The 26,409-nt window shown below is 42.4% G+C and overlaps 1 protein-coding gene across 2 annotated transcripts; it reads right to left on the bottom strand.

Moving 5' to 3' along the window:
- Nucleotides 1–1,953: 1,953 nt before the first annotated feature.
- Nucleotides 1,954–19,703, bottom strand: SLC35G1 (solute carrier family 35 member G1). Of its 2 annotated transcripts, XM_028729764.2 has the most exons (4): nucleotides 19,227–19,703; nucleotides 18,137–18,194; nucleotides 11,622–11,802; nucleotides 1,954–9,235 (listed from the first exon to the last, which is right to left on the bottom strand). In XM_028729764.2, the coding sequence occupies exons 1-4, from the start codon at nucleotides 19,530–19,532 to the stop codon at nucleotides 8,476–8,478; spliced, it is 1,305 nt and encodes a 434-aa protein (XP_028585597.2). In that variant the 5' UTR covers nucleotides 19,533–19,703; the 3' UTR covers nucleotides 1,954–8,475. The 2 variants fall into 2 exon arrangements, with proteins under 2 accessions (XP_028585597.2, XP_077786581.1); XM_077930455.1 differs by lacking the exon at nucleotides 18,137–18,194 and having other exon boundaries at nucleotides 19,227–19,521.
- Nucleotides 19,704–26,409: the final 6,706 nt, after the last annotated feature.

Below are 26,409 nucleotides of genomic sequence, written 5' to 3'. Positions count from 1 at the left end.
AGTTTATAAACATTCCAATAAACAAGGTAAATTCATATACAAATCCCCCATAACTAAAATAAAGAACCCGTTTAATTTAAAAACAAGAGACTTACAGTGAATTCCATGGTGCTTGCTCACTCAAAAAGGCTGGTCAGGAAAGGGAAAGCGAATAGCAAGGCTATTCAGGATGCAAATGCACTCCTGAGGCCTGGCTGTGTTGGTATGGCTTTCAAGGAAACAGCTGTGCAGACGCTCAGAACTATTGTCAGTGATTCTGATAGGCTAATAGGTGTACCACAGCTGCAGCCCTACTTAAGGGATGTGGTAATGAGGCAGTATGTTAATCCCTGTATCCTGATTGGCTGGATTGCCATAATGACAAGAACGGGAGGGGAATTTGCAAAACAGGTCAAGTTAAGGAGACAATAGTAAAATAGTTTTTCCCATGGTTTTTCTGTCTGGAGATGGATGGATCTCCGGGCCACAGCAATATAGTTTTGGGATGGGATTTGCTGAGTGCTGCAGCAGATTGGCCAGAGACTGGAAGATACACTGAAATATCTCCAGGAATCTCTCTAAATTTAGATACAGAGTAATATTAATAATAATTTTATTATTTATACCCTGCCCATCTGGCTGGGTTTGATATCCCATCCCACCCCCAGAAAGAATAATGGGAACTGCAGTTTAAAGATGCTAGGAATTGTAGCTTTGTGAATGATAAACTGCAGTTTCCAGAGTACATTGGGGAAAGCCATATACTTCAAATGTATGGTGTGGATGTTATCATAGTATCTGTTTAAGCCTCTGAACAGCCTTGTGTGGGTTCCAGTCCTTGTTGGAGGGTAGGTTTAAGGTATTTGTTGTTTTCTGTTGTTATATATGATCTTAATATATGATCTATGATTTTTGGGCAATGGTGGATAGCTCAGTGAAAATGTCAGCCCAGTGTGTGGCAACCATTTTAAAAAAGCAAATTCCATATTAGGAAAAAAGATTGAACATGAAACTGCTAATATCATAATGCTGTCATGCAGGCCTATGATGGGGCTGTATTCACAGCGCATAGTTCTGTTTGCCACATCTAAAAAATAATATTGAAAAGGTTCCAAAAGGGGGGGGACTAAAATGATAACAGGGCTGGACCAACTCCCCCATGAGGGAAAGTTACAAAATGTAGGGCTTTTAGTTGGGGGAAAGCTGTGGGGGGGACATGGTATACAAATTTAATTAATTACAGTGGTACCTCGCAAGACGAATGCCTCGCAAGACAAAAAAACTCGCTAGACGAAAGGGTTTTTTGTTTTTTGAGCTGCTTCGCAAGACAATTTTCCCTATGGGCTTGCTTCGCAAGACGGAAACGTCTTGCAAGTTTGTTTCCTTTTTCTTAACACCGTTAATACAGTTGCGACTTGACTTCGAGGAGCAACTCATAGAACACGGTGTGGTAGCCTTTTTTGAGGTTTTTTAAGACTTTGGTGATTTTTGAAGCTTTTCCAAAAACTTTCCCAACACCGTGCTTCACAAGATGAAAAAAATCGCAAGACAACAAAACTCGCGGAACGAATTAATTTCGTCTTGCGAGGCACCACTGTAATTATTACTATTAATAGAGATGTATAGCATTTTGCATGGTGTGGGGGATGTAGATAGGGAGATGTTGTTCTCTCAGAAGAACAGAACCCAGGAATATTCAGTGAAGCTGCATGTTGGAAGATTCAGGGCAGACAAAAAGAAGTGCTTCACAAGATGTGGTAATGGCCCCCAACTTGAATGACTTTAAAGAGGTTTAGAAAAATTATTGGAGGATAAGCATCTAGTTGTAAAATGTGAAAACTGGATGCTGGATTTAGATACATCTTTGGATAGATTCAGGAAGGGCCTTTTCATGAAACCACAGCTTATTGTTTATTCCTTCATGTCAGCTTGAATAGCTGCGAGACTCTTCTGATATCAATGAAACCAAGCGTGTATTTTTCATTGTATTTATTAGAATTTATGAAATCATATAAACTTATTAAAATATACTTTACATTTCAAAATCCAGGAAATTAAAAAGTTGCCTATAAAAAAATAAGCATCTACTACAAAACAGCAGCAGCTACAAAAACAGCTTAACAAGGTGCAATAAAGTCAATGAAAGTAGTGCAAGGGCCATCCAGCTTAGCTCCCTGATATTTTGCAAAAATAGAGATCGCATATACGGTATTCAAAAGCATTTTTACACTGGTGGTTCCTTAACGTCAGAGACACTTTTCAAAGAACCGGATTCAAGAGTTGCTGCTTTATCATGACGACTGTCTACTGGCAATATAGCAACATATTGGTATTAGGGTACATCAAGCAGAACCTCCAAAAGACAAAAAAGATACGCCATCTTTTCTGTGTATATTTGTATTATTAGGTCTATCTTATGTTGAACAGACCATAAACAATCTACTGTGCTGCTCATTCTGATAAGTTCTCTTTGGACAAGCCACCACAGGTCACTATACTGTGACTAACTCATAACACCTTGGTAATTGCTGAGGAAAACTGGAAGGAGACACAGGAATAGTACAATTCAAATCTACTTCCCCCTTTGCAAAGTATCATAGGTTAAAGATAATCCATTGGCATTTGTATGCATGAATGAAAGCTACATAGGATTAAAAATTATTATCACTTAAAAAGGCTGAAGAGACTTCTACAAGACTAGCACAGTGCTACATATGGAGTGTGCATATCAGGCAGTTGAAAGCTACCCTGAACTATTTTTTATTTGAAGTATTTTAATGCCACCCCTCAATTAATCCCAGGGTGGTTTGAAAAAAGAAAGAAAAATAAAACATAATTTAAAAACTAATTTCTCAGGAGCTTAGCACCATCCTAAATAGATCTTTTCTAAGTAATGCCAGTTTTGAATTAGGTCAGACATAGGCAACCCCTGGCCCTCCAGATGTTTTAGACTACAATTCCCATCATCCCTGACCACTGGTCCTGTTAGCTAGGGATCATGGGAGTTGTAGGCCAAAATATCTGGAGGGCCGAAGGTTGCCTATGCCTGGATTAGGTAATTTAGGATTAGCTAGATTTAATTTCCCACAGCAACACTGGGGAACTTGTCCCCACTCACCCCCCAGATGTTACTGGACTTCACCTCCCATTAGACCCAACGAGCACAACCAATGGCCAGGAATGATGGGAGTTGCAGTCCACCAACATCTAGAGAGTCACAGGTTCCCCACTCACCCTAGAGAAATATTGGTTTGCAATGGAATAATAACCATATGCCATTCAACCAATGGGAAGGGAGCTTTACAGAGGAATCCTATTCATTACTCCCTGGCAAGTGTGTACAATACTGCAGCCTCAACAGACCAGTTCACTAAAGAAATGCACACCTCCGTGGGACAAACGCATTCTGACAATTTAACTGAGAACTGGTATCCATTCATAGCTTTGTGCAAGGGGGTCACCAACCTTTGGGGGCCAGTGGACACCTTTGGAATTTAGAGCAAGTACTATGGGGGCACCAGCCACAAAATGGCTGCCATGGGGATGTGACGTAACACAAAATGCCTTCCACATCAAAAAGGGCAGGAAATGAGACAAGACCACAGAATGGTGTGGTCATGCCCATTGATGGAAAGGAAGCACCTAGGTCAGCCACTGTGGTGTTCACTCAGAGAGCTCTTTGCACCTCTCCTCTGTTCAGAACAGAAAGGAATGTGAATGCCCAGAGATGGCATCCTGTGAATATGGACCTGTTTGTAAGAGGACATGTTCAATGTAGGAGAGGCCAAAGCTGTGCCATTGAACCCAGTGTGTTTTGACTATACACTATTTTGGCTTTGGGCGCAATTGTGAAACGTAATCCCTGCATATGTTGAAGTCTCACTGTACTATTCTTCCTGTGGGTTATTTGGTTCCCTTTTATGACTTACTTTTATGAGAATCATGAAAATATAATTAAAAGCCAAAGGGTATCTAATAATGCAGTGCCACAGATAAATCTGCATTACAGTAGCACCCTGATTCTAAATAAATCAGCTTAAAAGTGCCATTTGTCTGAATACAGTCAAACCTCGGTTGTTGAACGTAATCTGTTCCAGAAGCCCGTTCGGCTCCCAAAACTTTCGACAACCGAATCGCGGCTTCCAATTGGTCGCAAGAGCTTCCTGCACTCAGCGGAAGCTGCATCAGACGTTCGGCTTCCAAAAAATGTTCGAAAACTGGAACATTTTGGTGTTCGGGAGCCGAATCGTTAAAAAATGGAGCCGTTTGGGAACTGAGGTTTGACTGTACATAGTACTTATTTTCGAGTAAAAGTGCCTATGTGCACTTACTTGGCAATTAAGTCCCACTAAATATAGTGGGTCTTGCTTCTAAATAAGCATGCATATTATTGGGTTATTCAGTTAGCAAGGACACTTTCAAATCACATAAATAGGATGAAATGCTGGGTTCATGAAATCAAAACAAATATGAACCAAAAACCAGACCAACCCTTTGAAACAGAACAGAAGAGAACCCAAACCTTACCTGAAGGGATCTGTTAAACCTGAACAGGTTTCTAAATTAAGCATAGAGGTTCGAGATAAGGGATCCATCCATTCATTTTTAGTGTGCTAACACTCACAGGTCAACACTTTCAGGCCAAAAGGAATCATGAGCATGTGAAATCTGTATTGGGAAGATTTTTGCACATCTTGGGCTTGTCCTGAGATTTGTCCTCTTAAAAGATTAGGATGTTCAATACTGTAGTATAAAAGTCTAGTACTCTAAGCGTGCAAATTAAACATTACACTCTTGTATCACGTGTTCTATTTCTACTGTAGGCATACTTTAGGGAAATGCCACTTCATAATACTTACAGATAATGGCTGATACTTAAGGTACAATAAACGAATTTTATGTATATCCCATGAACTGAAACAATTCCAGAGGTGTGCTGAACTGGTTTACAGAACTTTTTTTTTTTTTTGGGGGGGGGGGGGGCTTAAACTGAATCAATTTCAGCCATAACTGGGATTAAACAAAAACAGTGAGATGGATTCAAGTTACCCGTATTGCTTAAAGAGGACAACGTGGACATTTTCTCTTCTTTTTTACATGAAAATAAATCATGTCTATCCTGTCCAATGGATTTCCTGATTACCTGGAACAGGAATAGCATATTCATGCTATGAGGAATATGAGGCTGCCATGTGCCCGTGTCTCTTCCCTCCATCTCCAGGTAATATTAAGGCTGCAATCCTATGCACACTTACTTGGAAGTAAATCCAGTAAGGCTTGTTTCCATGTGGATATGTATAAGCACACACAGTTAACCAAGACAGAAAACAGCATTGGTAACTAGATGGATAACATGTCTGAACTGATGTCAAGGCAGTTTCCTGGCTCCCTATGCCTCAAGGACCCCAATCCTCAAGAAGATCAGCTGCAGCAAAAAAATAAAAATGAAAAAATGGGGTGGTTGAGTTGGTGGGTAAAATACCCTTGACCTTCTGCCCTGGCTGGATTGAGAAGCAGGTATTCAGATATGGCAGTGAACTTGCTCCTTCCTGGTCCCACTTTGGCTTGCTCTGAGAGATGTAGCACTTTGCTTACCAGAGTAAGCCTCCTTGAACTGTGTGGGACTTCCATCTGCAATGCTAGCCCTACACTTCTTCCTGTTCAGGAAACTGGGAAGCATTTAACACTACTTAGGAGGTCACGGCTCAAAAAGGCAGTTGGGATGGGGGGAAAGGGATTTTGAGAACTTGCTTAGATTCATGTGAGGATTTTTCTAAGCACATGCCTTTTCCATGCTCCGAGCACAGCCCACCACGCTGCATCAAAGGAGACACCTGAGTTTTTGGAGCAAAACTTGTTTTAGAAGTCTGGCTACATAGGACAGCTGCTCATGAGAGAAGCTGAGTATTTATTTAGCATTCCAAAGTATCCTCCACCCACAACAGGCAATGAAGGCTGGAGAGACCTTTCCCTTCTCTTTTTCTACCCCCTCAAGAAGGAGAAAGAGCTCTAGGAAAATAAACAAGAACAGCTCCTTGTCGGAGGAAAGAAGTCGTATCATTTTAAAACCTAGCTAGGCTCACAGTGACTGTCTCTTTGGAAAGAAGCGGTTTCTCGTATTGGAAATATTTCCAGGCTCGTTGGTCAGACTTCCCCACAGTTGCAAGTGAGGAAGCTGTGCAGTGCAAGTGACTAAGCTGTTTTTTTATAGACTAACAACAACTTTGTGCAATATTCTTACTATACAGTCGTACCTTGGAAGTCGAACAGAATCCATTTCAGAAGTCTGTTCAACTACCAAACGTTCGGAAACCAAAGCACGGCTTCTGATTGGCTGCAGGAAACTCCAGCAGCCAATCGGAAGCCCCGTCGGATGTTTGACTTCCAAAAATAGTTCGCAAACCAGAACAGTCACTGCTGGGTTTGCAGTGTTTGGGAGCCAAAACGTTCGGGAACTAAGCTGTTCCAAAACCAAGGTATGACTGTATATTCAGAGAGTACTGACATGTATGACGTGTTTTTATTCTGAATACTGAATATGCATTAGGAATTTTATTTATCACAATTATGTGTGCAATCAAAGTGACGTCTGGTGCTCTTACTAAAATACATTCCACTTACTAAAGTACATTGACACCAGGAAGTTCTGGGGTGACTGGATTTGTGTTTCAATGAATGCTTCATGATATGCTTTTCACATTAGCTAGCTGAAAATAAGGCGCATAGAGGAAAATGCTAGACTAATCTGTTGCATATTGTACTTGGTTTTACTGATGTTTCCACCTTGACTTTTCTATACCAGAACTCTAAATGAAAATAGAAATGGGGTAGCATCCAGGTTTAGGGGTAAACTACATGAAAACAACACCATTTGTGTTTTAAAGAAAAACCGGCTCTGAGGGATGAGATTTGGAATCTCCTGAACATTGTTCTATTTTTATATCTGGTGATGAAGACACCAATCTAACTATGGATGGGAACTTGGCTTGGGTTACACCAAACAGGAAATGTTAGCAATGAACAAGCAGTGAGGAGAAAGAAAGATACAAAACGCTGATCCCACTGATACCATCTCTGTGGTTTAGCTGACCATATTACACACAGACATGCTGCTCTCATAAATGCAACTCTAACACAGTCAAATGTGAGTGCGGGCAACACCTGCAGAACAAGTCTTGTTGGTTGTAAAACCCTGATTCATCCAGATTCTAGTTCATGTGAACATTTTATGATTATACATACATTTCAGACATTTTCATGTTATGTTGTACATGTCCATCGCAACAACTACAATACAATGTCATTTCATGTCTGAGCAAGGCTTGGCTTTCTGTTTTTGCACCAATATAGTGTTACCTCGGAAGTCGAACGGAATCCGTTCTGGAAGTCCATTCGACTTCCCAAATGTTCAGAAACCAAGGCGTGGCTTCCAATTGGCTGCAGAAACTTCCTGCAGCCAATTGGAAGCGGCGGAAGCCACGTCAGACGTTTGGGTTCCAAAGGACGTTCACAAACTGGAACACTCACTTCCGGGTTTGTGGCGTTCAGGAACCAAAACGTTCGAGTCGCAAGACGTTCGTCCACCAAGGTATGACTGTACCAAGAAACATCTCTATGCAAAGACCTGCTGCGCCTGACTTCTCCACTATAGTGAATGGGATGTCTATGACAAGCCCACAAATCCAGGGCAATAGATCAAGCCGCTTGTTGTTTTGTGTTGCTACAGTATGTGGACAAAGGCAAACACTGTTCCAGAATTATTATGTTAGGCAAAAACCACTTATGCCAAAATGCTTGGATTTAAGTTGATAGACACATCAATCCTGAGATTGTATACTGGCATAATTTGCAATGGCATGGGGCAGTGTTGATGCATCATCAGCGTACCAGCTTATTGTGGGTCTCTGGAATGCAGTAGCTTCTGGTGCATCCCACTCTTAGTACATAGGGGCTTAAACAGTCCACCATCCTTAAATCCAAAATTCTGGCAAAACTGACAAGTAGGTGCTACTTTAATTGCATAGTTAAACAGACAGACATTCAAAACATTTTGCATAGTACTGAGCATGGGTGCCATTGTCTTGGCCATTGTCTTTTCTTTTCCTTGAATCGTAGCAGCTGAATAGTAGCAGCCAATATGGCCTTTGCTCCATCTACTCAGGCACAATGTAATAATATAAAAGATATATATTGCTATAAATACATTTTTAAGATCTGCTTCACCAAAATATAGAAAAATAACTATGCCAAAGCAACAACTAGTAGAAATAACAAAACAAAACAGAAACATTACCAGATTGAAACATGAACTGGGCACACACTTCAGCCCTACCTGTGCAGGCGGAAGTCTCGCTCTTTGCCAGAGAGAAGGGGCTGGTGCCATAGCTGGCACATGGGAGCACCATCTCCACGAAAAGGAAAGGTGGTGGCGAATTATTTAAAATAAATACTCAAGTGCTTTGCTCTCTTTCAGCAGTGAAATAACACCCCCACCTGTCAAATTTCATTTCCTGTACTTTTTTTCGAGTTTTGGTGCCACTTCCGAATGACAGTTCCGGAACTGCTAGCTACTACGCAAAGGGCACCTCCGACTGTCCACCACGTAGGCAAATGATTGAGGAAAAGAATTTGGAAGATAAAAGCAAACACCACGTCCATTGTTTTCATTATAGCAACAGGACCAGCTTTCTCTATCTGTAGTGCTTTTGTAAGGAATATTTGGCCACCTAGACCCAGCACTCCAATTAATACCAAGAGAAATCTATCTATGCCACAGTTGGGTAAACTCCACTCACCCATTACAAAAAGTGCTATTAGGCAAACTATTAACCCAATTACTGCATAATACCAAATGGACAAAAAATAATGCACCGATTTCCCCACCTTCCTTAGTATAACAAAAGTTGACGCGGCAGCTACGGCACTTGAAACAGCTGCTATTGTTCCTTTCAGGCGATCTCTGTACTCTTCTTCTATTCCAGCAACTCTGGATCCAAATAAAAAAGGTGGTCTTGCAATAAGCACCACTCCGGTGATTGTAAACAGAGTGAAAAGAATATCCCAAGGACTATACTTCTCCTTGAGAAATATCCAGGCCAATAGTGACGTAAAAACGGGACTGCTGAAAGTAATGACTGTAGCGTCAGCAAGAGGCATCACTTGGAAAGCATAATAGAGAAGAATCATTGCACCAGAGCCAAGCAATCCTCGAAAGAAAAGAACGAGTCGTTTGCCTTCTGGTCCCAGAAATCCTGTTCTAAAATGAAAGAAAGAGAGGTGTGTATAATTTAACTCATGGCTTAAGGTTTCCATATTCATGCATCAACAGGGCTTTGCAGTGAATTTCAGATCACAGAATGTTAAATAACATTGTGATTTTTCCAAAGCTGACACTACTAGGACTCTTTCACGTTCCAATAGTGTCCCCAACTTTGATGCATTTTGATCAAATGGTTATAAAGGCTCTTTGGCCTTCAGCTCTTAGTTCGTAGCTTGAAGCCTGAGATGCAGCAGCTGGGTGACTTGAGGAACAACTTGTTATTTCCAGGACACATGGAGACCAGCCAGCCAGCATGTGAAAGGGCACCAGCAGACATCAGGGAAGGTTGTTATCAAAGGCTCCTTTGGGTCATTTTATTGGGTGGCAGGAAGACTATGAATTTTAAGCTTGTAGTTGCATGGGGCAGCGTGTTGGGCTTTTCATTTTTGGAGCAACTATCAGTATTCTAAGTATTCCTGTTTTTTATTATCCTTTTTAGAATGTTTTTGGCAGTTTCCATGGTCTTCAACTAGTCCAGACACAAGACTCACCTCTGACTTCTAACCTGTACCATGGGACCAACTTTCACATACAGTATTCACTTTTGACATACTAATAGTGCTAAAACTTTTTGGAAATCTTTAATAAATATTATTATAAAAAAGGTACATTATTAATCCTAAAAATGGCAATTCATAGAGCAATATACATAGTGCTACCTTAGCATTAGAACTATATGAAAACCAGTGATTTTTACACTTGTTCTGAGCCAAAAGGTTGATAAGCTATTGAAAACCAGTGGGTTTTTTTATTTAAAGACTCACAATTTCAGTGAAGCACCTGGGCATGTTTGTTTTTCTAGATATCATAATAATACATATTCCAGTGACTCTACAGTGGATGACAACTATACAGTGGTGCCTCGCAAGACGAAAAGATTCTCTTCGTCTAGCGGTTTTTTCGTCTTGCGAAGCAAGCCCATTGACAGCTTAGCGGATTAGCGCTACAGCGGTCTAGTGGCTCTCAGCGATCAGCTGTTAAGCGGCTTATCAGCGGAACAGCTGATAAGCGGCTTAGCGCCTTAGGAAAAGGGGGGGAAAGCAGGAAAAACCCGCGGGGACTCGCAAGGATTTTTTCATCTTGCGAAGCAACCCCATAGGGAAATTCGTTTTGCGAAGCGCCTCCAAAACGGAAAACCCTTTCGTCTAGCGGGTTTTCCGTCTTGCGAGGCGTTCGTCTTGCGGGGCACCACTGTATTCATTGTTCACCCTCACACCCTTAAAATCTGCTTATTAGCTTGTTTTCTGGTGAACTATAAAAGCGAAGACTGCTGTGCTGAGCTCTACATTTGTGTGTTGTAGGCTAGATTTTAGGGTATTTGAGGGAATCACTGTGGCTTCTGTTCTGGAGAACTGAAGATACTTCTGCATTCTAATGACTGCAACAGACACTTCTGCATTCTGGTCCCCAGCAAACATCGATTGTGCAAGAAGTCTAGAAAGCCACAGGAATAGATCGGAACGTGGATGGAGCCCCCATTCCAGAGAGTTCCCTTACTATGGGCATAGCTACAGGAAGCTACATTTGGCTAGAAATATCTTCCTCTTGCTTTTCTCCTGCCACTTTGCAGCACTCATTGAAATTGATAAAATGAGTGTCCCATCATCATGATGTGTTCTAGCCCAAACACTGCATTCAGTGCTCTTTTGGTTTGGTCAGCTGTAGCTGGAGTCCAAAATGGCAGAAGCAGCATTGCAACCCACAAATTGAAGACCTACCTGCTTGCCTTGAATCCCTGAATAATTAGAATGGGTGGTGGTGAGAGCAGCCTTAATTATTTTTGTTGGCATAAGCATTTCTCATAATCTCTTCAGGCCTCTAGCCTCACAGAGTGTGGAAGGAAAGGTTGGTGAGCTCATTAGTCTTCCGCCCAGGGAAGGCTTTTCTCTGCCCCTCCTTATATTGTTTCCCTTGCTGATTTATGGCATTTTGTTGAATTCTTACTGTATACTTGGTGCAAAAAGCAGTATACAGTTGTACCTCAGCTCCCGAACACCTTGAAAGTCAAATGTTCTGGCTCCTGAACAATTGAAAACCGGGAGTGTTCCAGTTTTCAAACGTTCTTTTGGAAGCCGAACGTCTGACGAGGCTTTTGTGGTTTCTGATTGGCTGCAGGAACCAATCAGAAGCTGCGCTTTGGTTTCTGAACGTTTCGGAAGTCAAACAGACTTCCAGAACAGATTACGTTCGACTTCCGTGATTTGACTGTATAAATAAATGGCAATAATAATAATAATAATAATAATAATAATAATAATAATAAATAATCCAAGGTGCATTTTTTTCTTAGCTTTGCCTCATACAAAGTAGGCATAATACTCACCTGTAGTATATTAAACCAGGAAGGACAAATGTCATTTGGAAAACACATCTAATGGCACTGACTTCCACTGAATGAACACCTTCAATTTTCTTGAGGAATAAAGATGCCACAGAGAAGAGAAAGGCAGACAGCAGCGTATAGAACAGGCCAAGCCCTGGACAGGTCCTTTTCCCCTTTATTCCTGGAACAAAACAGTTTCCAGTTAGCAATTAACAATTTAGCTGTAATTTCTTCAACTGAATTTGAAACGGTTCTTTAAAAAAAAATATGTCTACTTTGAGGAGGGAAAGAAACAAAAGAAATACATTTAGTGCAATTGAAGGTATACAGTTGGTTTTTTTAAAAAAAGATAACAGAAATTTTTGACATGATGGTATGGACTGTAATTTTACTCTTTCAAAAAGTTCTATGTTTATCTGCATGTTGCATTTTTTCAACTTTTTTTTTTAAGTAGTCTCAGAGTAGGGTGTATAAATCCATGCACCATGTTTGCAAAATAGGTCCATTTGCCACATTCATTACATAGCCCAACCAACCATTCTGATAAATTTTGGCATCAAGAAATATTAACCTACGTTCCCGAGGCTAAATGAATGAAAATTACTGCAGGCTCAAGCATCTATCCCAGTGTTTTCCCAAGCATTGTTGGGTAATACTTAAGAAATCAACCTTACATCTTATTTGTATTAGGAAAAATCTTGAGTTTTTAAAGCAAATGTAAAATATTAGTTTTCTTATCTAACTGTAATGAATAACAATATAACTTACACCCACTAAATATGGTTATTTCTACTTGTTTCATTATATATTGTGTGATACCCTATTATTTTACAATGAGCTGGCTACTTAGAGGAAGTTATCCTGTTGTGCAAATATCTTAACTTTAGTATCCCAATAATATGAACATAATTCTGGGTAGAGGTGGTAGAATGCCATCGGAGTTTCTTTCCCACAACTTATTTACACCCAAAACAAATATAATGATGTTTTGTTTAAAAAAATAAAAAAGAACCTTGAATCCTGGAACTGTTAGCTGTGTAGGGATACCATCTAAGAAGATTAGAGAGGCAACAGAGTTATCTTCAGAAGAAAGCAGTGGTTTGGCAGGGCATTTCTGTCGGTTGCTAAGCAACTTGGAATCACAACCTGGAAGCTGATAAGCAACCTGGAAGCTGAGAATCAATGTTTTCTAACATTCAGCTGCTGTGAATCCAAGGTGACAGAATATGCAGAGACATGCTTTGGCTGCCTTGGTCCCAGGATTTCAACTGGTAATGTCAACTTCTGAGCAGCAGCCTGTCTCTGTTTTGAAAGGGCTGAAATCTCCAAGCGCTGGACACACTGAGGTTAGGCTTAATGTGAGAATGTACTTGCTTTGAGGAGTAGTTACAGGTAGGTAGCCGTGTTGGTCTGCCGTAGTCAAAACAAAAGAATTTTTATTTTATTTTTTGCAGTAGCACCTTAGAGACCAACTCAAAGCTCATACCCAGGCTTCTTCAAACTCGACCCTCCAAATGTTTTGAAACTACAATTCCCATCGTCCCTGACCACTGGTCCTGCTAGCTAGGGATCATGGGAATTGTAGGCCAAAAACATCTGGAGGGCCGAGTTTGAGGAAGCCTGCTCACACCAACAACAAGCTTAGTTGGTCTCTAAGGTGTTACTGGGGGGGGGGGGAATTATTTGGTATGAGGAGTTGGACATGGATTTTACCACAGTTAAGTCGACAGGGTCCTTTTACCAGCCTGCCTGCATGAATTCCTGGAAATTAAACCTGAGCACTTCTACTCTTAGCCGATCCAAATCTAAAAGTCATCTGGTTAAGTTTCCCACTTAACACAACACTTTCCTCGTTTTGTCCTAAAAGAGGCATCTACTTATGGAATTCTCTGGAGGCATTCCGTGGAGCTAAAGGGGAGAAATTGGTTCAATTTGCATCTACAGGCAAAATGTATCAAATTTGCACTTCCTAAAACAATGAAAGAATCGAAACATTGGCATCCTCCAGAATTCACACTCATCCAGAATTTGCCAACCAAAGAATGCTTATGCATATATTAGGGGGGAAAGTGTGCATACAAATGAATATATTAGTGAAAATAACATGCAAAAATTCATAACATAAGGAGAAATTGATTGCAAAAATGTGCTCACTAGTCAAAACTGCACATAAAAATGTGCAAAAATTCACACTAAATGCTGAAGAATTTTCAAGAGGATTTTAAAAAAGAATTTTCACAAATTGCTATAGAAATGTAGAGAACTGAGAGAACTGAAACCAACAATCCTTCCATCCTTATGCGCAATGGGTCTGTTATGGCATAACTCTTCCTATATTCTTACATACTAAAGCAATCTTCACCTACCTGGTCCCCTCAAGATGCCTTGGACTACAACTCCCATCAGCCCCAGTCAGCTGTGTTGATGGGAGTTGTAGTCCAAAACATCTGGAGGACACTAGGTTGGTGAAGGCTGTACTAAAGCATATTTAAAATTCCAGTTTACTCAGAAGTGATGCTAAAGCTTTCTGGAGACTTGGCCACAATATTACAACACTGGATCATGTAGCAACAGGATGTAAAAAGGATCCAACCAAGCTATTTTAAAAAATCAACTGAAATCAATACAGATAGCTTGGGGTTCATCCTATGACGTTGCATATTCTCATCTTGCGAAATCCACCATCTCCTCTCGCAATCTCCCTATCTCAGATTCTCTTCCTATTTTCCTAATCTATCTCGAAAACCCCTTTCATTTTCTAGCCCTTTTTCTTCCTGTTTATCTGTGGAGATGTCCTCCTTCACCTCCATATATTCCTATACGCCAGTTCTAGCTCAGGTTCAGAACTTTCTCTTTGTTTTCAGCCTGCTCCAAAATTCTAGACTGCCACGGGCAAACTTGGCACAACATATAGGTTCTTCACAACACATTTGCCTTCAAAATCCCCAGAAGTTCTTAATATGGCGATTTAATGTGACCACATCCTGTTGTGGTGGAAAGGCAACCAATAAATGAAATGAAAGTTATATCTACATGGGTTTAACTTTCACTGCATTTCACTGGCTTTCTATCAGACCAGTACTTGAAGCACCTGGGCAGTAGTGAGTAACAAAGAACACCTGGGCCTCTAATTTGTGCATAATCTTATGCATGTCTATTCAGATTTAAATCCCACTGAGCTGAATGGCCCTTACTACCATGTAAGTGTGTTTAATAAGACTACAGGAGAATCCCGAGTTATGTGAAGGTTCTGTTCCTGGCCACCGCATGCATCACTGGGATATGTGTAAGTGAGGATTCCCCCGTTCTGCCCCTACCCAACCCCCTTTCGGCACTGCAAATGGTGCCCATGTCAGTGGGAACGCATGTGCTGATTGTGTACAAGTGGAGAGACACCTGTACAGGAAGAGGCAAAATCTGAAGAACACATTTAGGGAGGGGGGTTGGTTTCAAAATATCATCTATGGCAGGTATATAAGCAAACAATGAACTAAACAGGGCTGCCCACTCTCTTTCAGAAAAGCTCCAGAGCAGGGGCCTCTGTGACATATTGGAACAGAAAAGAATAGATTTCAAAGGATGCTAAATCTCAAGGCATATTACTGCTTGAGGTAAAGCACACACACCTCTGTTTAATCATAATGGGTTTTAATCTAAAGTGTTATTAGAAGAACAAACGTGCCATTCTCTCTCTGAACCTACAGTGTAGCTGTTGGCAGAGCTTCACAACATTAGCCAATACAGACCAATATAGATTTGATCCCTTAATTACATTATTGCCCCAATTTGCTCTTCTTGTCCAATACAGACCCACATTAATGGAAATTTTTCTCTGAAATATTGGATTAAAATAAGGAGACTCAGAATGGACTGAAGCTGAAGAAGGAAAAAAAGCCATGCTGATCTACAGAATGAAGAATAAGAACAAAATATCAAGTTTTGGTGTAGCAGTCTACTTTGATTACCTAAAAGATAAAAGTGCCAGACTTCTGCACAGACTTCGTATATGACACTAATTCTCTGAAGTTGTTGCTGTATAAAAGGATGTTTAGGGATGCTGGAAAAGCGAACCTCTGCATTATTAACAAAACAAACTTTCATATTATAAAGGGAAGGTATCATAGTCGATTGTACTTTCTTTCTCTTTAAAAAAAAAAAAGCTGGGCTGGTATTCCAGACTAGCAAAGCAAACACTGTAGAAACGAATGACCTTCTTACTGCAATTAAAAAGAAAGAAAAATATTATAGGCTTTAGAGCATCTGTCCTTTCAATGTAAACTTCAAGAACGGAATAAGATAACATTCCTCTCTTCTTCAAGCGCTATCCTTCGTCACACAATGGCTCTCTTGGGGAATGTCTCCAACTCAGTGGCAGAGAACTTATCTTGCATGCAAAGGCCTCCAGGTAGATCTGGGAAATATGCCTGCTGAAACCCCGGGGAACTGCTGCCAGTCAGTGTCAACAATACTGAGCTAGATGGATCAATGGTCTGACTTTGTATAAAGCAGCTTCCCATGTCCCTATGTTCTCAAAGCACAGTAGGTTTCCATTCAGCACTGAGAAAACAGCGACAAAAAGGTGTTCAGTGCCAAAGCACAGCAAACAGTGACACCCACAATTTCTCTGCTGGGTATATAAAGTTTTAAGAAACAGTGTTATTCTTTCAGTATTCGATTTGCCTAATGTTGTTTTATGGCTAGCTCCGCTCTCAAGAGAAGGATCAAAATGGAGAACTGAAATTACAATAAAAAGGTAAAGGTAAAGGTACCCCTGCCCGTACGGGCCAGTCTTGACAGACTCTAGGGTTGTGCGCCCATCTCACTTAAGAGGCCGGGGGCCAGCGCTGTCCGCAGACACTTCCAGGTCACGTGGCCAGCGTGACAAAGCTGCATCTGGCGAGCCAGCACAGCACACGGAAACGCCGTTTACCTTCCCGCCAGTAAGCAGTCCCTATTTATCTACTTGCACCCGGGGGTGCTTTCGAACTGCTAGGTTGGCAGGCGCTGGGACCGAGCAGCGGGAGCGCACCCCGCCGCGGGGATTCGAACCGCCGACCTTTCGATCAGCAAGCCCTAGGCGCTGAGGCTTTTACCCACAGCGCCACCCGCGTCCCGAAATTACAATAAACAGGTATTCTATATGGAGGAGCATTCAGCCACACGAATCCTCATCCACCTTAAGTTTGAAGTGGCACAATCCAGACAACATCCAAAATATGTAGGTCCCCAAAATGGAACAATCCTACAACCTACTCAATGGCTTCCAGAATGTAGCAGCGCCCATGCTGGATCAGGCCAGTGTCCCATTTAGTCCAGCATCCTGTTGTCACAGTGGCCAACCTGATGCCTATGGGAAACCTGTAAGTGGGACCTAAACACAACAGCACTCTCCTCTCCTGCAGTTTCCAGCAACTGGTATTCAAAAATATTGCCTCCAACTATGGGAAAAGAGTACTGTATAGCCATCCTGACTTATAGCCACTGATAGCCTTTACCTCCCTGAATTTGTCTAATCCTTTACATTATCGACAGACGCTTCAATACACTGTGTGCAAGACCAGTGTCTCTGACTGTCACAGGAACTTACCACTAGAAATGCAAAATAATATTAAAGACTCTCTTGATTTGGAAAAGTGGTTGTGGCGGCAGCAGGGGAAAACAAAATAGTTCATGTGTTATCTAGGTCTCTGGACAATCCTTTGCTTTGTAACGTCTCGCCAACTCATATAAACTTGGAATAAAACTTCTACACAGCAGATTTCTCCGCAAGCTTAATCCTACACACTATGACTGCTCTTGCTGAAAGCAGTGTTACTAGCAGCTCACAAAATGCTAGGTTGACAAATCACCACTCTTTAAAACAAAAATGGTTATGTTCTGAGTGCCTCCCTTATGGCTCCAAGGGGTAGATGATTAGATAATTAAATATTAACATAGCTTTTCAATGTATGATTAAAATAAACAATATTAGATGGCTTTTCCATTGCCAGCCTGATTAAACATGATAGTTACATATGTTGATGTAATTATTGTGTACGTTAGCAAGAGAGTGTGCAAGTACAAATTATGCTGTAGAACAAAATTTCCTTTGTTGCAGAATATATTTCATACTACAGTACTTCAGGTCAAGAGAGAAAGACGCATAGTATAGGACCACCAACAGTTTAGTTACCCCTTTACAAAATATAACCACCCTTATGTTTTCATACACAAGCTACACACCTTCCTATATACATAAAAACGCCAGGCTATCTACACATGCACCCTACTTTGGTGGATTTGTTGTACCCCATCACAACCAACCCTGGATTTACATGAAGTAAGGATGCAGTAGGGGAGCTAAAAACAAGGCAGGTTGCACAACAGCAGTGGCCATGGCATGAGAGAGAGAAGAGAGGAATACTGAGAGGGGGGAATTGGTGATTTCAAATCGTGGCAGAAGTCAGAGTAAAGCAGGGATGGAAGGAAGAGCGAAATTGTGGTTTTAAACAACAGCAGAGGTTTGAATTAAGTACCTTCATACAATGGAATATGTGAGGGTTCCGCATCCTTTATCTCTCTCACATGAGGCAGCTGAGGAATGGAAGAAGGAGAAGTCTAAGTACAGCGAGAAGGGAGAAATGGGGTTGGGAAGGTGAAAAGCATGTTTGTCCTTGCACGGGGAAGGGGAAGTTCTCTCTTAAAGTGTGGGGGAATAATAATAATAATAATAATAATAATAATAATAATAATAATAATTATACCCCTCCCTCCCCGGCCAGAACTGGGCTCAGGGCAGCTAACACCAAATATATAATACATTAAAACACAAAATCAAATTAGTTGCCACCAGAGAAAGCAGAGACACAGCCCCTAGTACTCTATAATAATTAAAATGCAATTCACCAATTCCTTACTCGATATCATACACATCGATTTTTACACATAAGCACAGGATTTTAAAAATTAGAAGAAAAATAAAGCTTATTAAGGAATAGATAAGCTGTGCTAAGTGATCTTAGGAGGGCAAAGGTGTTAGAGACCAGCGATGGCAAAGGTTTCTCATTACCTTTTCAACTTATGTGTTCGGTAAAGGCACTAACCTGCCTTGACAGGGCGCTGGGAAATTCTAGGTTAAGCCCATGCGCCCTAACTCTTAAAAGTTTTAAAACAAAAGTGAAACGGAATCCCTAAAAATGCACTTTTTTTTTGAAAGAGAGCCGCACGTGCATGGCACTGTATATAAACAGAACCACAAATCAAAGAACCAAGGAGGGCCGAGAGAGAACAAGAATTGTTGTTGTTGCTGCTGCTGTGACTACCTTAAGCGGATGTATTCAAGGTTGGCAAGGATTTGGGCAGAGCCTAAAAGGAGCAGCTCGCGGGCACCTCGCGTGGAGAGAGGCAAGATGCAGCCGGCCTTGCCACGAGGCCAAGCGGCGAGGGAGCGCCGGCTCACCCTAGGGCGCACCAGGGCACTCAGACGCCCGCCGGTCGGAGCCTCCGCCCGAGGCCGAGAAGAGGCGCGCAAGGCGCGCGGCGTTGCGCCTCCTCGCCCTGCTTGCTGCCGGCTCGCCACCCTCCTCTCTCCCCGCCCCGCGTGCCCTCCCGCCTGCCCTCACCCACCGGGCGTCCCGCGTCTCCAAGGGAAACTTCCTCGGAAGCAGCCGCCGTCACCGAGGCTGGCAGCGCCCGCTGCCGCTTCCAGGTCGTGCACCTGGCAGAGCCCGCCATCCTCGCCGTTCCTGTCGTGGCCCCCGGGAGGAGGGGGATCTTCTGCCTCCCACCGCCCTCCTTCTCCTCCGGCGGCATCCTCCTCGCCGCCCTGACGCTGCACCATGAGGACCGCTCCTCCGGCTCCGGCTTCGCCACAAACTGCTCGCCGGCTCTGTCCGGCGAGGAGCCGGCAACTTCGGTGCGCGTGCGCGGCATGCCGGCCGTGACGCCGCCCCCCGCCGGCTTGCCTGCCTGCTCTGCGCCGGCCGGGCGGCCTGCTTCCCCGCCGAGGGGGATGTTTACATGGCCCGGCGTGAACTGCTGCGACCTCCGCGGGGAAGGTGGCAGCCGCGAAGGCTCCGTCAGGTCGCGGCGCGAAGCCCCCTCTGCCCCTGCTCTACCGAGAGTCGCGCGAAAAATACAGCTCTTCCCGAGCGTCCCCTCAAATAATATTTTGGTGGAGGGAGAAACTCATGCCAGAAATCATGTGTTGAGGTTGTTCCTGGATTACCGAAATATTCCTTCGTGTGCTTAGCCAAGAGAAGCTAGGCTTCCTGCGGTTTAAGTCTCGCTTCTGCCCTTATCTCAGTAGGTGACCTTAGGGCAAGCCACCTCAGTCCTCTTAAGACCTCCAGGTATGGGGCGGAATATAAATTCAATAAATAAATGAAATAAAATAAGTAATGAGATACATACTAATAGCCAACTTGCTTTAAAAAGAATTGTAAGAAGGTATGAAATAACGTGCGAAGTGCTTTGAACACCATGTGTGGTGTGCATGTATATGTTGTTATTTATTATTATTTAAAGTATTTGTTCCCCGGGGAAGCAATGGGTGGGTCATTTGCATTTGCTACAGCTACAGCTGAAAATAGTACTTTTAGGCATGTGCCTGAAGAGAAGGCCTTGAGCAGTGCAGGATTTACGTATAAGCTAAACAAGCTATAGTTTAGGGCCCCAAACAGTGACAATTTGTTGTTGACAAAGGGCAGCTGGACATATAAAGGGCCCCATTACCTTCAGTAGTTAATGGACTCATCAAACCTAAATCCGGCGCTGGGCTTGAGCATGCTCAGTGATGCATTTTGAAAAGCAGACCACCACCTACCTCCAAGTATAAGCCATTTTTCAAACTCTTCAAACCACTGATTCTCACAATACAGTGACGCATTCAACCCGAGGTATGACTGTACAGGCCTTGGAACTGTTTCTGGCTGGCCTTGGCTTTGTGCAGCAGCTATATCAGGAAAGCTGGCTGTCATCAGAAATATGGAGTAATAGGAAGCGACCACCTTTTTAGGAGCGCTTATATTATTGTCCAGTAGTCCCTGCGTTTTGGCACATTGTAAAGATTTGTTGTGGAACAGCCAAGTATGTAGCTGATCTTTGGGAAGTTAGCTCTTGATCATGGGTAGGCAAACTAAGGCCTGGGGGCCGGATCTGGCCCAGTCGCCTTCTCAATCCAGCCCACGGACGGTCCGGGAATCAGTGTGTTTTTACATGAGTTGAATGGGTCTTTTTATTTAAAATGCATCTCTGGGTTATTTGTGGGGCATAGGAATTATTTCATTATTATTTTTTTCAAAATATAGTCCGCCCCCCCCCCGCCCGCAAGTTCTGAGGGACAGTGGACCGGCCCCCTGCTGAAAAAGTTTGCTGACCCCTGCTCTTGAGGTTTGCAACACAGGGGCATACGGTCTTGGGGAGCGCAGAAGTCACACTCCTCCACTCTGGTTTTGAGTGGCTAGGATCCCACCTGCCCATTTGCAAGCTCCCCAAACCTCTCCTCTACTGCTCTGGACAGCCAGGCTCCTCTGTGCACCTCAACAGAGGAATCCAGTCACGTAAGGGACCGTGTGTGTGTGTGTTCTGATATAGCTCCCTGCACAGGGATGGAAACCCAAATGGGAAATTATAAAATGTTAGGTGCACTAATCCAATTACTGGGGAAACAAAAGTTCCTGTGGGAGGCAATCGGCTATTTCCCAGTACTTTATTGTGTTGTTTGCTAAACAGCAGGTCTGATTGCTCAGTATTATGGGTATACATAAAAACTAGTTGTATTATTTATGCAGTTTAAGCAGGGCCAGTTTTAGATGAAGAGAGGCCCTAGGCTACTCCACTTGTGAGGCCCCTCCCCATCCCCCACCCTCACAACTAGAAGAAAATGGAAGAGTATTATAAACAAAATTGAGTGAAGCCAAGGATGATAATGGGTATTTAAAATTCTACAATTCACAATTTCTCCTCTAAAGGACATAAGATATTATTGTTAAATACCATGGTGATTTTAAAAATTGAATAAAATTAACACTGAAAATCTTTTGCCTATGGCCTGGGCAGGCCGGGTCGTCCTCTTATATACCTGCTGGGATTGACAAGGAATCTGACCCTCACCTTAATCTCATAGCTCTCCTGTAGCTGCCTCTGATTGGTTATCATTTAACTCTCACGGGAAATAATTAGCATCACATGTCATGTGCATGGAAGTGGCCAAACCAATTAACCAACTAGAAGGATTACTGTTAATAGCACCAGTTTTCCTATACTGTAACTTGATATTGCTGAATTGCCTGCCCAGGCCATTGTGTGTATATTTCAGCGGTTGAACGTACAAGTTTATGGCCATGCTGTAGTGTAGTGCTTATGCGACTGTGAATAAAAGCTGGCTGGGTTCATTGTCTCTGGGTTTGGGGGGCAAGAGGTGACAAAACTGATTTCCAATAAGTGCCCCCCCTTTATTTCCATAACAAGTCTGTACTTGTACAGAGTCTGTACTCTGAACAGTGACACCAGGGACCTAGAAGTTGCAGGGCTTCTCAGTCCAACCCCTGCACAGTCTCATTTTAATTGCTTATATGTCAGCGGCTCCGGGAGCCTTTTTGGCTGGGAGAGTGGGAAACGAATGCTCTACTAAATAAGCCATGGGTTGCCCCTCTCATTTTAAAAACAAAGCAACAGTACAATTTCAACTAGCTGAATAGTGTTACCTACACTGCCTCAGTGGTGAGAGGTTTCAGGGGTCCCCACACATACCTTAGGTTTGGGTTTCTTGGAATAATGGTTATTGGAAACTTCTGTCATTTGTGTGATTTAAGACTTATTTACACATGCATACATTGAGCATAATACAAAAGGCTTGCAGCATTAACACTTCAGCAGATCCTGTTCTCTTATTTAGCTTTGCAGATGGGTCCAAGTTCAAGAAAGACCCAAAAAGCAGGTTAGCTTTCCTTCTCCCCCTGCCCAGGCAGAGAACAAAAAGATGGGCAATCCACCTTCTTGCTCATTCAGGAAGGTGAGCTGATAACAAAAGAGCATGCACAAGTAAAGAACTTGCCAGGCAAGTTCCTATAGCTTTGCTAATCCTCTAATCTGTTTTTTATAGTCCATGGAGGGTGTCCTTGAGAATTTTTTCAAACTACCCCCACAAACACATTACAATTGTCTTCTTCTTCCTGGGGAAGTCTGAGATGAGGGGGGACTAGGGATCATTAACAGAGTATTCTCAACACTCTCATCAAATTACAGGATTCTTTGGGGCAGGAGAAATGCCATGAGAGGAAAACTGGTTTAAAACTGATGGAAATTTGTATTTTTGGTAGATGTTACTCCCATCTACATGTTTGTTGACAAACTCAAGGGAATTGAAATGTTTAATGAAGCAGGACACCCCTCAGGAGAAATTGTGCTGATTTTTGGGGCAGCAAGTCATATTTGTTTAATAATTCTGTTTTAATAATGTTGCCTCAAAACTATCCAAGGACATACATTAGGTATTTATAATTTCATGCACTGCCCTCTAGATCACTTTTAAAGAAAGGGTATTACATTAGTAGGGTTGCTGTATTCCAATTCCCCAAACCCAGGCAGCCTGTAGCAGGAACCCCCCCCCCCACCCCAATCATTCTGTTTGTACAAACTTCACACACACACACACACACACACACACACACACACACACACACACTACATACGCCACACTCACACACTACATACGCCACATTTCTGTTATAAATTCATAGAAAATCAACCATACATCGGATTTGCACTGTTCCATTTTTATTTTACTCCATATGACAAGAACTATCAAAGGGGGGTGGCTTGGTCCTGGTCAGCCATAATCCCGTCACCGTCTCAGCACATCCACAGGAGCCCTGCCCAGTTGCTATGCCAACCCTGATGATCCCAGACAGAAGACAATCAAGATCACAAAGAACTTGCATACGGGAGTGGATTCAGCATGGACTGAAACAAAGGACAATGATCAGATCTTCCCTCTGGGGGCAGGAAACTGCAAACTCCCCTTTGTCTCCTGGAAGTGACTCATGGGGAGAGGGGAGAGGAGGAACCAGCCAGGTGACAAGACACTCAGGTTACCACCAACTCCTCCCTCAACCCCTCCTTTCTGTAATGTATGCATGATGTTTCTGGGGGTGGGCTTGACCTAGAGGAGGGGAATTTCAAAAGTTTTTATAAGACCTGGCACACTATTTTTCTTGGTCTTTCCTCTCACCTGCAAGTGAGGGGAGCACCCTGTCGCGACAGTCTTTCTTCAATAAAGACCAAGCCTACAGGCTGCTGATTTGCTTCAATTTACTCTGGTTGGTGTCTTTACTTTTTGTCCAAGGGAGCCCTCAGATTTTTCCGGTAACAAGCCTAAAGTTGGATATTCATTATAAACTTTCAACACAAAATAAGACATGAGTTAGAAAGCGCATGTATTCCTATCTTTGATGCTATGGGGTTTTTTTTTGTTTTTGTTCTTGAAAAGGGGGCATTGTTGTTGTTGTTGTTTAGTCGTTTAGTCGTGTCCGACTCTTCGTGACCCCATGGACCAGAGCACGCTAGGCACTCCTGTCTTCCACCGCCTCCCGCAGTTTGGTCAGGCTCATGTTTGTAGCTTCGAGAACACTATCCAACCATCTCGTCCTCTGTCGTCCCCTTCTCCTTGTGCCCTCCATCTTTCCCAACATCAGGGTCTTTTCCAGGGAGTCTTCTCATGAGGTGGCCAAAGTACTGGAGCCTCAACTTCACGATCTGTCCTTCCAGTGAGCACTCAGGTCTGATTTCCTTAAGAATGGATGTGTTTGATCTTCTTGCAGTCCATGGGACTCTCAAGAGTCTCCTCCAGCACCATAATTCAAAAGCATCAATTCTTCGGCGATCAGCCTTCTTTATGGTCCAGCTCTCACTTCCATACATCACTACTGGGAAAACCATGGCTTTAACTATACGGACCTTTGTTGGTAAGGAGATGTCTCTACTTTTTAAGATGTTGTCTAGATTTGCCATCGCCTTTCTCCCAAGGAGCAGGCGTCTTTTAATTTCGTGACTGCTGTCACCATCTGCAGTGATCATGGAGCCCAAGAACATAAAATCTCTCACTGCCTCCATTTCTTCCCCTTCTATTTGCCAGGAGGTGATGGGACCAGTGGCCATGATCTTCGTTTTTTTGATGTTGAGCTTCAGACCATATTTTGCGCTCTCCTCTTTCACCCTCATTAAAAGGTTCTTTAATTCCTCCTCACTTTCTGCCATCAAGGTTGTGTCATCTGCATATCTGAGGTTGTTGATATTTCTTCCGGCGATCTTAATTCCGGCTTGGGATTCATCCAGCCCAGCCTTTCGCATGATGAATTCTGCATATAAGTTAAATAAGCAAGGGGACAATATACAGCCTATACTGCTGCCTAATCACACTCTAAAATACTAGATCTCTTATTTTTAAGGGTGGGTATCTGAAATACTCTGACAGAGAGAGAGAAATAGTTTCAAAAGAAACCAGAAAGTTCTACCACACAATCGATTTGTGGCTCATATATTTCCTAATGATATCTCTGCTTCCTTTTTATTTTATCTCTGTTTCCGTATTTATTTTATTTACATATCACCCAACTGTGAGGGTAGTTGGGAGGGGGCTATTGCCCCCCCTTTTTATTACGTATTTTGTGTTTTTATCTTGCATTTTTATGCTGTGAACTGTCCTGAGATCTTCAGATAAAGGGTGGTATACAATTTTTGCTCAAAGAATACCAAGCACAGTAGTTTGTTAAGGGTTGCTGGAAATTGTAACTCTGTGAGGTGTAAACTACAGTGCCCAGAGTTCTTTGAGGGAAATAATCTGTTCTGAATGTGTTTTGTGTACACACGAAGACTCTCAGAAGCATGCCAGCCAGACTCAGTAACTTTTTCATGTGCATTTTGTTGACAAGTCCTAAAACATCTCATTGTCTCTGCTTGACTTGTCTCATCAGATATTCTCCCAAAAAAGTGGTTCAGGTGTGAACATATCTCAAACATCTTCCACACTGAAGAGCAAAGCAAATAATTCTTGTTTCTTCTCTATGGTCTCCCTGTCTTCCTTCAACAATCGTCCTACACATTGACTAACATTGACTAACGATTCAGCAGCCTTCCTGGATTTTCTGCTTGTAATGTAAAGGAATCTGTATTGTTTGTTTGTTTTAAACTTTTCACAGTCTTGTTAGGAACGCAGGAAGCTGCCTTACGCTGAATTAGACCATAGGTCCATATTCCTCAGTATTGTCTATGCCGAACCACAACCCTTCTCCCATTTATTGACAACGTAAACTTCCATTTTCTAGACATCGTAATTTTAATTATGCACACCTATAAAAAGACAATAACATATTTACTTTATAACCTTGTTATTACTTAGGAGGTAATATCCAGCACATCTACTCAGAAGTAAGCCCCAGTGGAGCTTACTCCCAGGTAAGTGTCTATCAAACTGCAGTCTTCTAAAAAATATTGGGTTGCTTCTGCTGACATCAGGTACTGTGCTCTTGAGGAATAGGATCTGTTTCATAAGCCTAGGCTAATGTAAAAAGGGCTGAGCCATTTCAGGGCTGTGCTTGTTTTTGCCAAGATATACAAAGCATCCAATTTCATACTGGCCAAGCAGCCAATAAAACTGCCAAAGATGTGTCATGTCACAAGGTTCAGAAACATTTGTGCACTTTGATCCTATTTTTTGGACAATACGGTTAGACCTTCAGAAAATGTAGATGTGCTTTTTACAAACAAATATTTACTCTAATGACAAATTAACATAAAATATATTTTATAA

The sequence above is a fragment of the Podarcis muralis genome, chromosome 6 (assembly GCF_964188315.1).
Source record: "Podarcis muralis chromosome 6, rPodMur119.hap1.1, whole genome shotgun sequence".
In the NCBI taxonomy this organism is placed as follows: Eukaryota; Metazoa; Chordata; class Lepidosauria; order Squamata; family Lacertidae; genus Podarcis; species Podarcis muralis.
This window is presented reverse-complemented; position numbering and strand designations above follow the sequence as displayed.

Excerpts from the sequence above, each read along its gene's own strand:
- SLC35G1 (XM_028729764.2), bottom strand. The coding sequence starts at position 19,532 with ATGCCGCGCACGCGCACCGAAGTTGCCGGCTCCTCGCCGGACAGAGCC. Across the intron at positions 18,195-19,226 it reads TTGGAGACGCGGGACGCCCG|CTGCCTCATGTGAGAGAGAT; the intron begins GTGGGTGAGGGC and ends TCCATTCCTCAG. Across the intron at positions 11,803-18,136 it reads ACATATTCCATTGTATGAAG|GAATAAAGGGGAAAAGGACC; the intron begins GTACTTAATTCA and ends GTTTTGTTCCAG.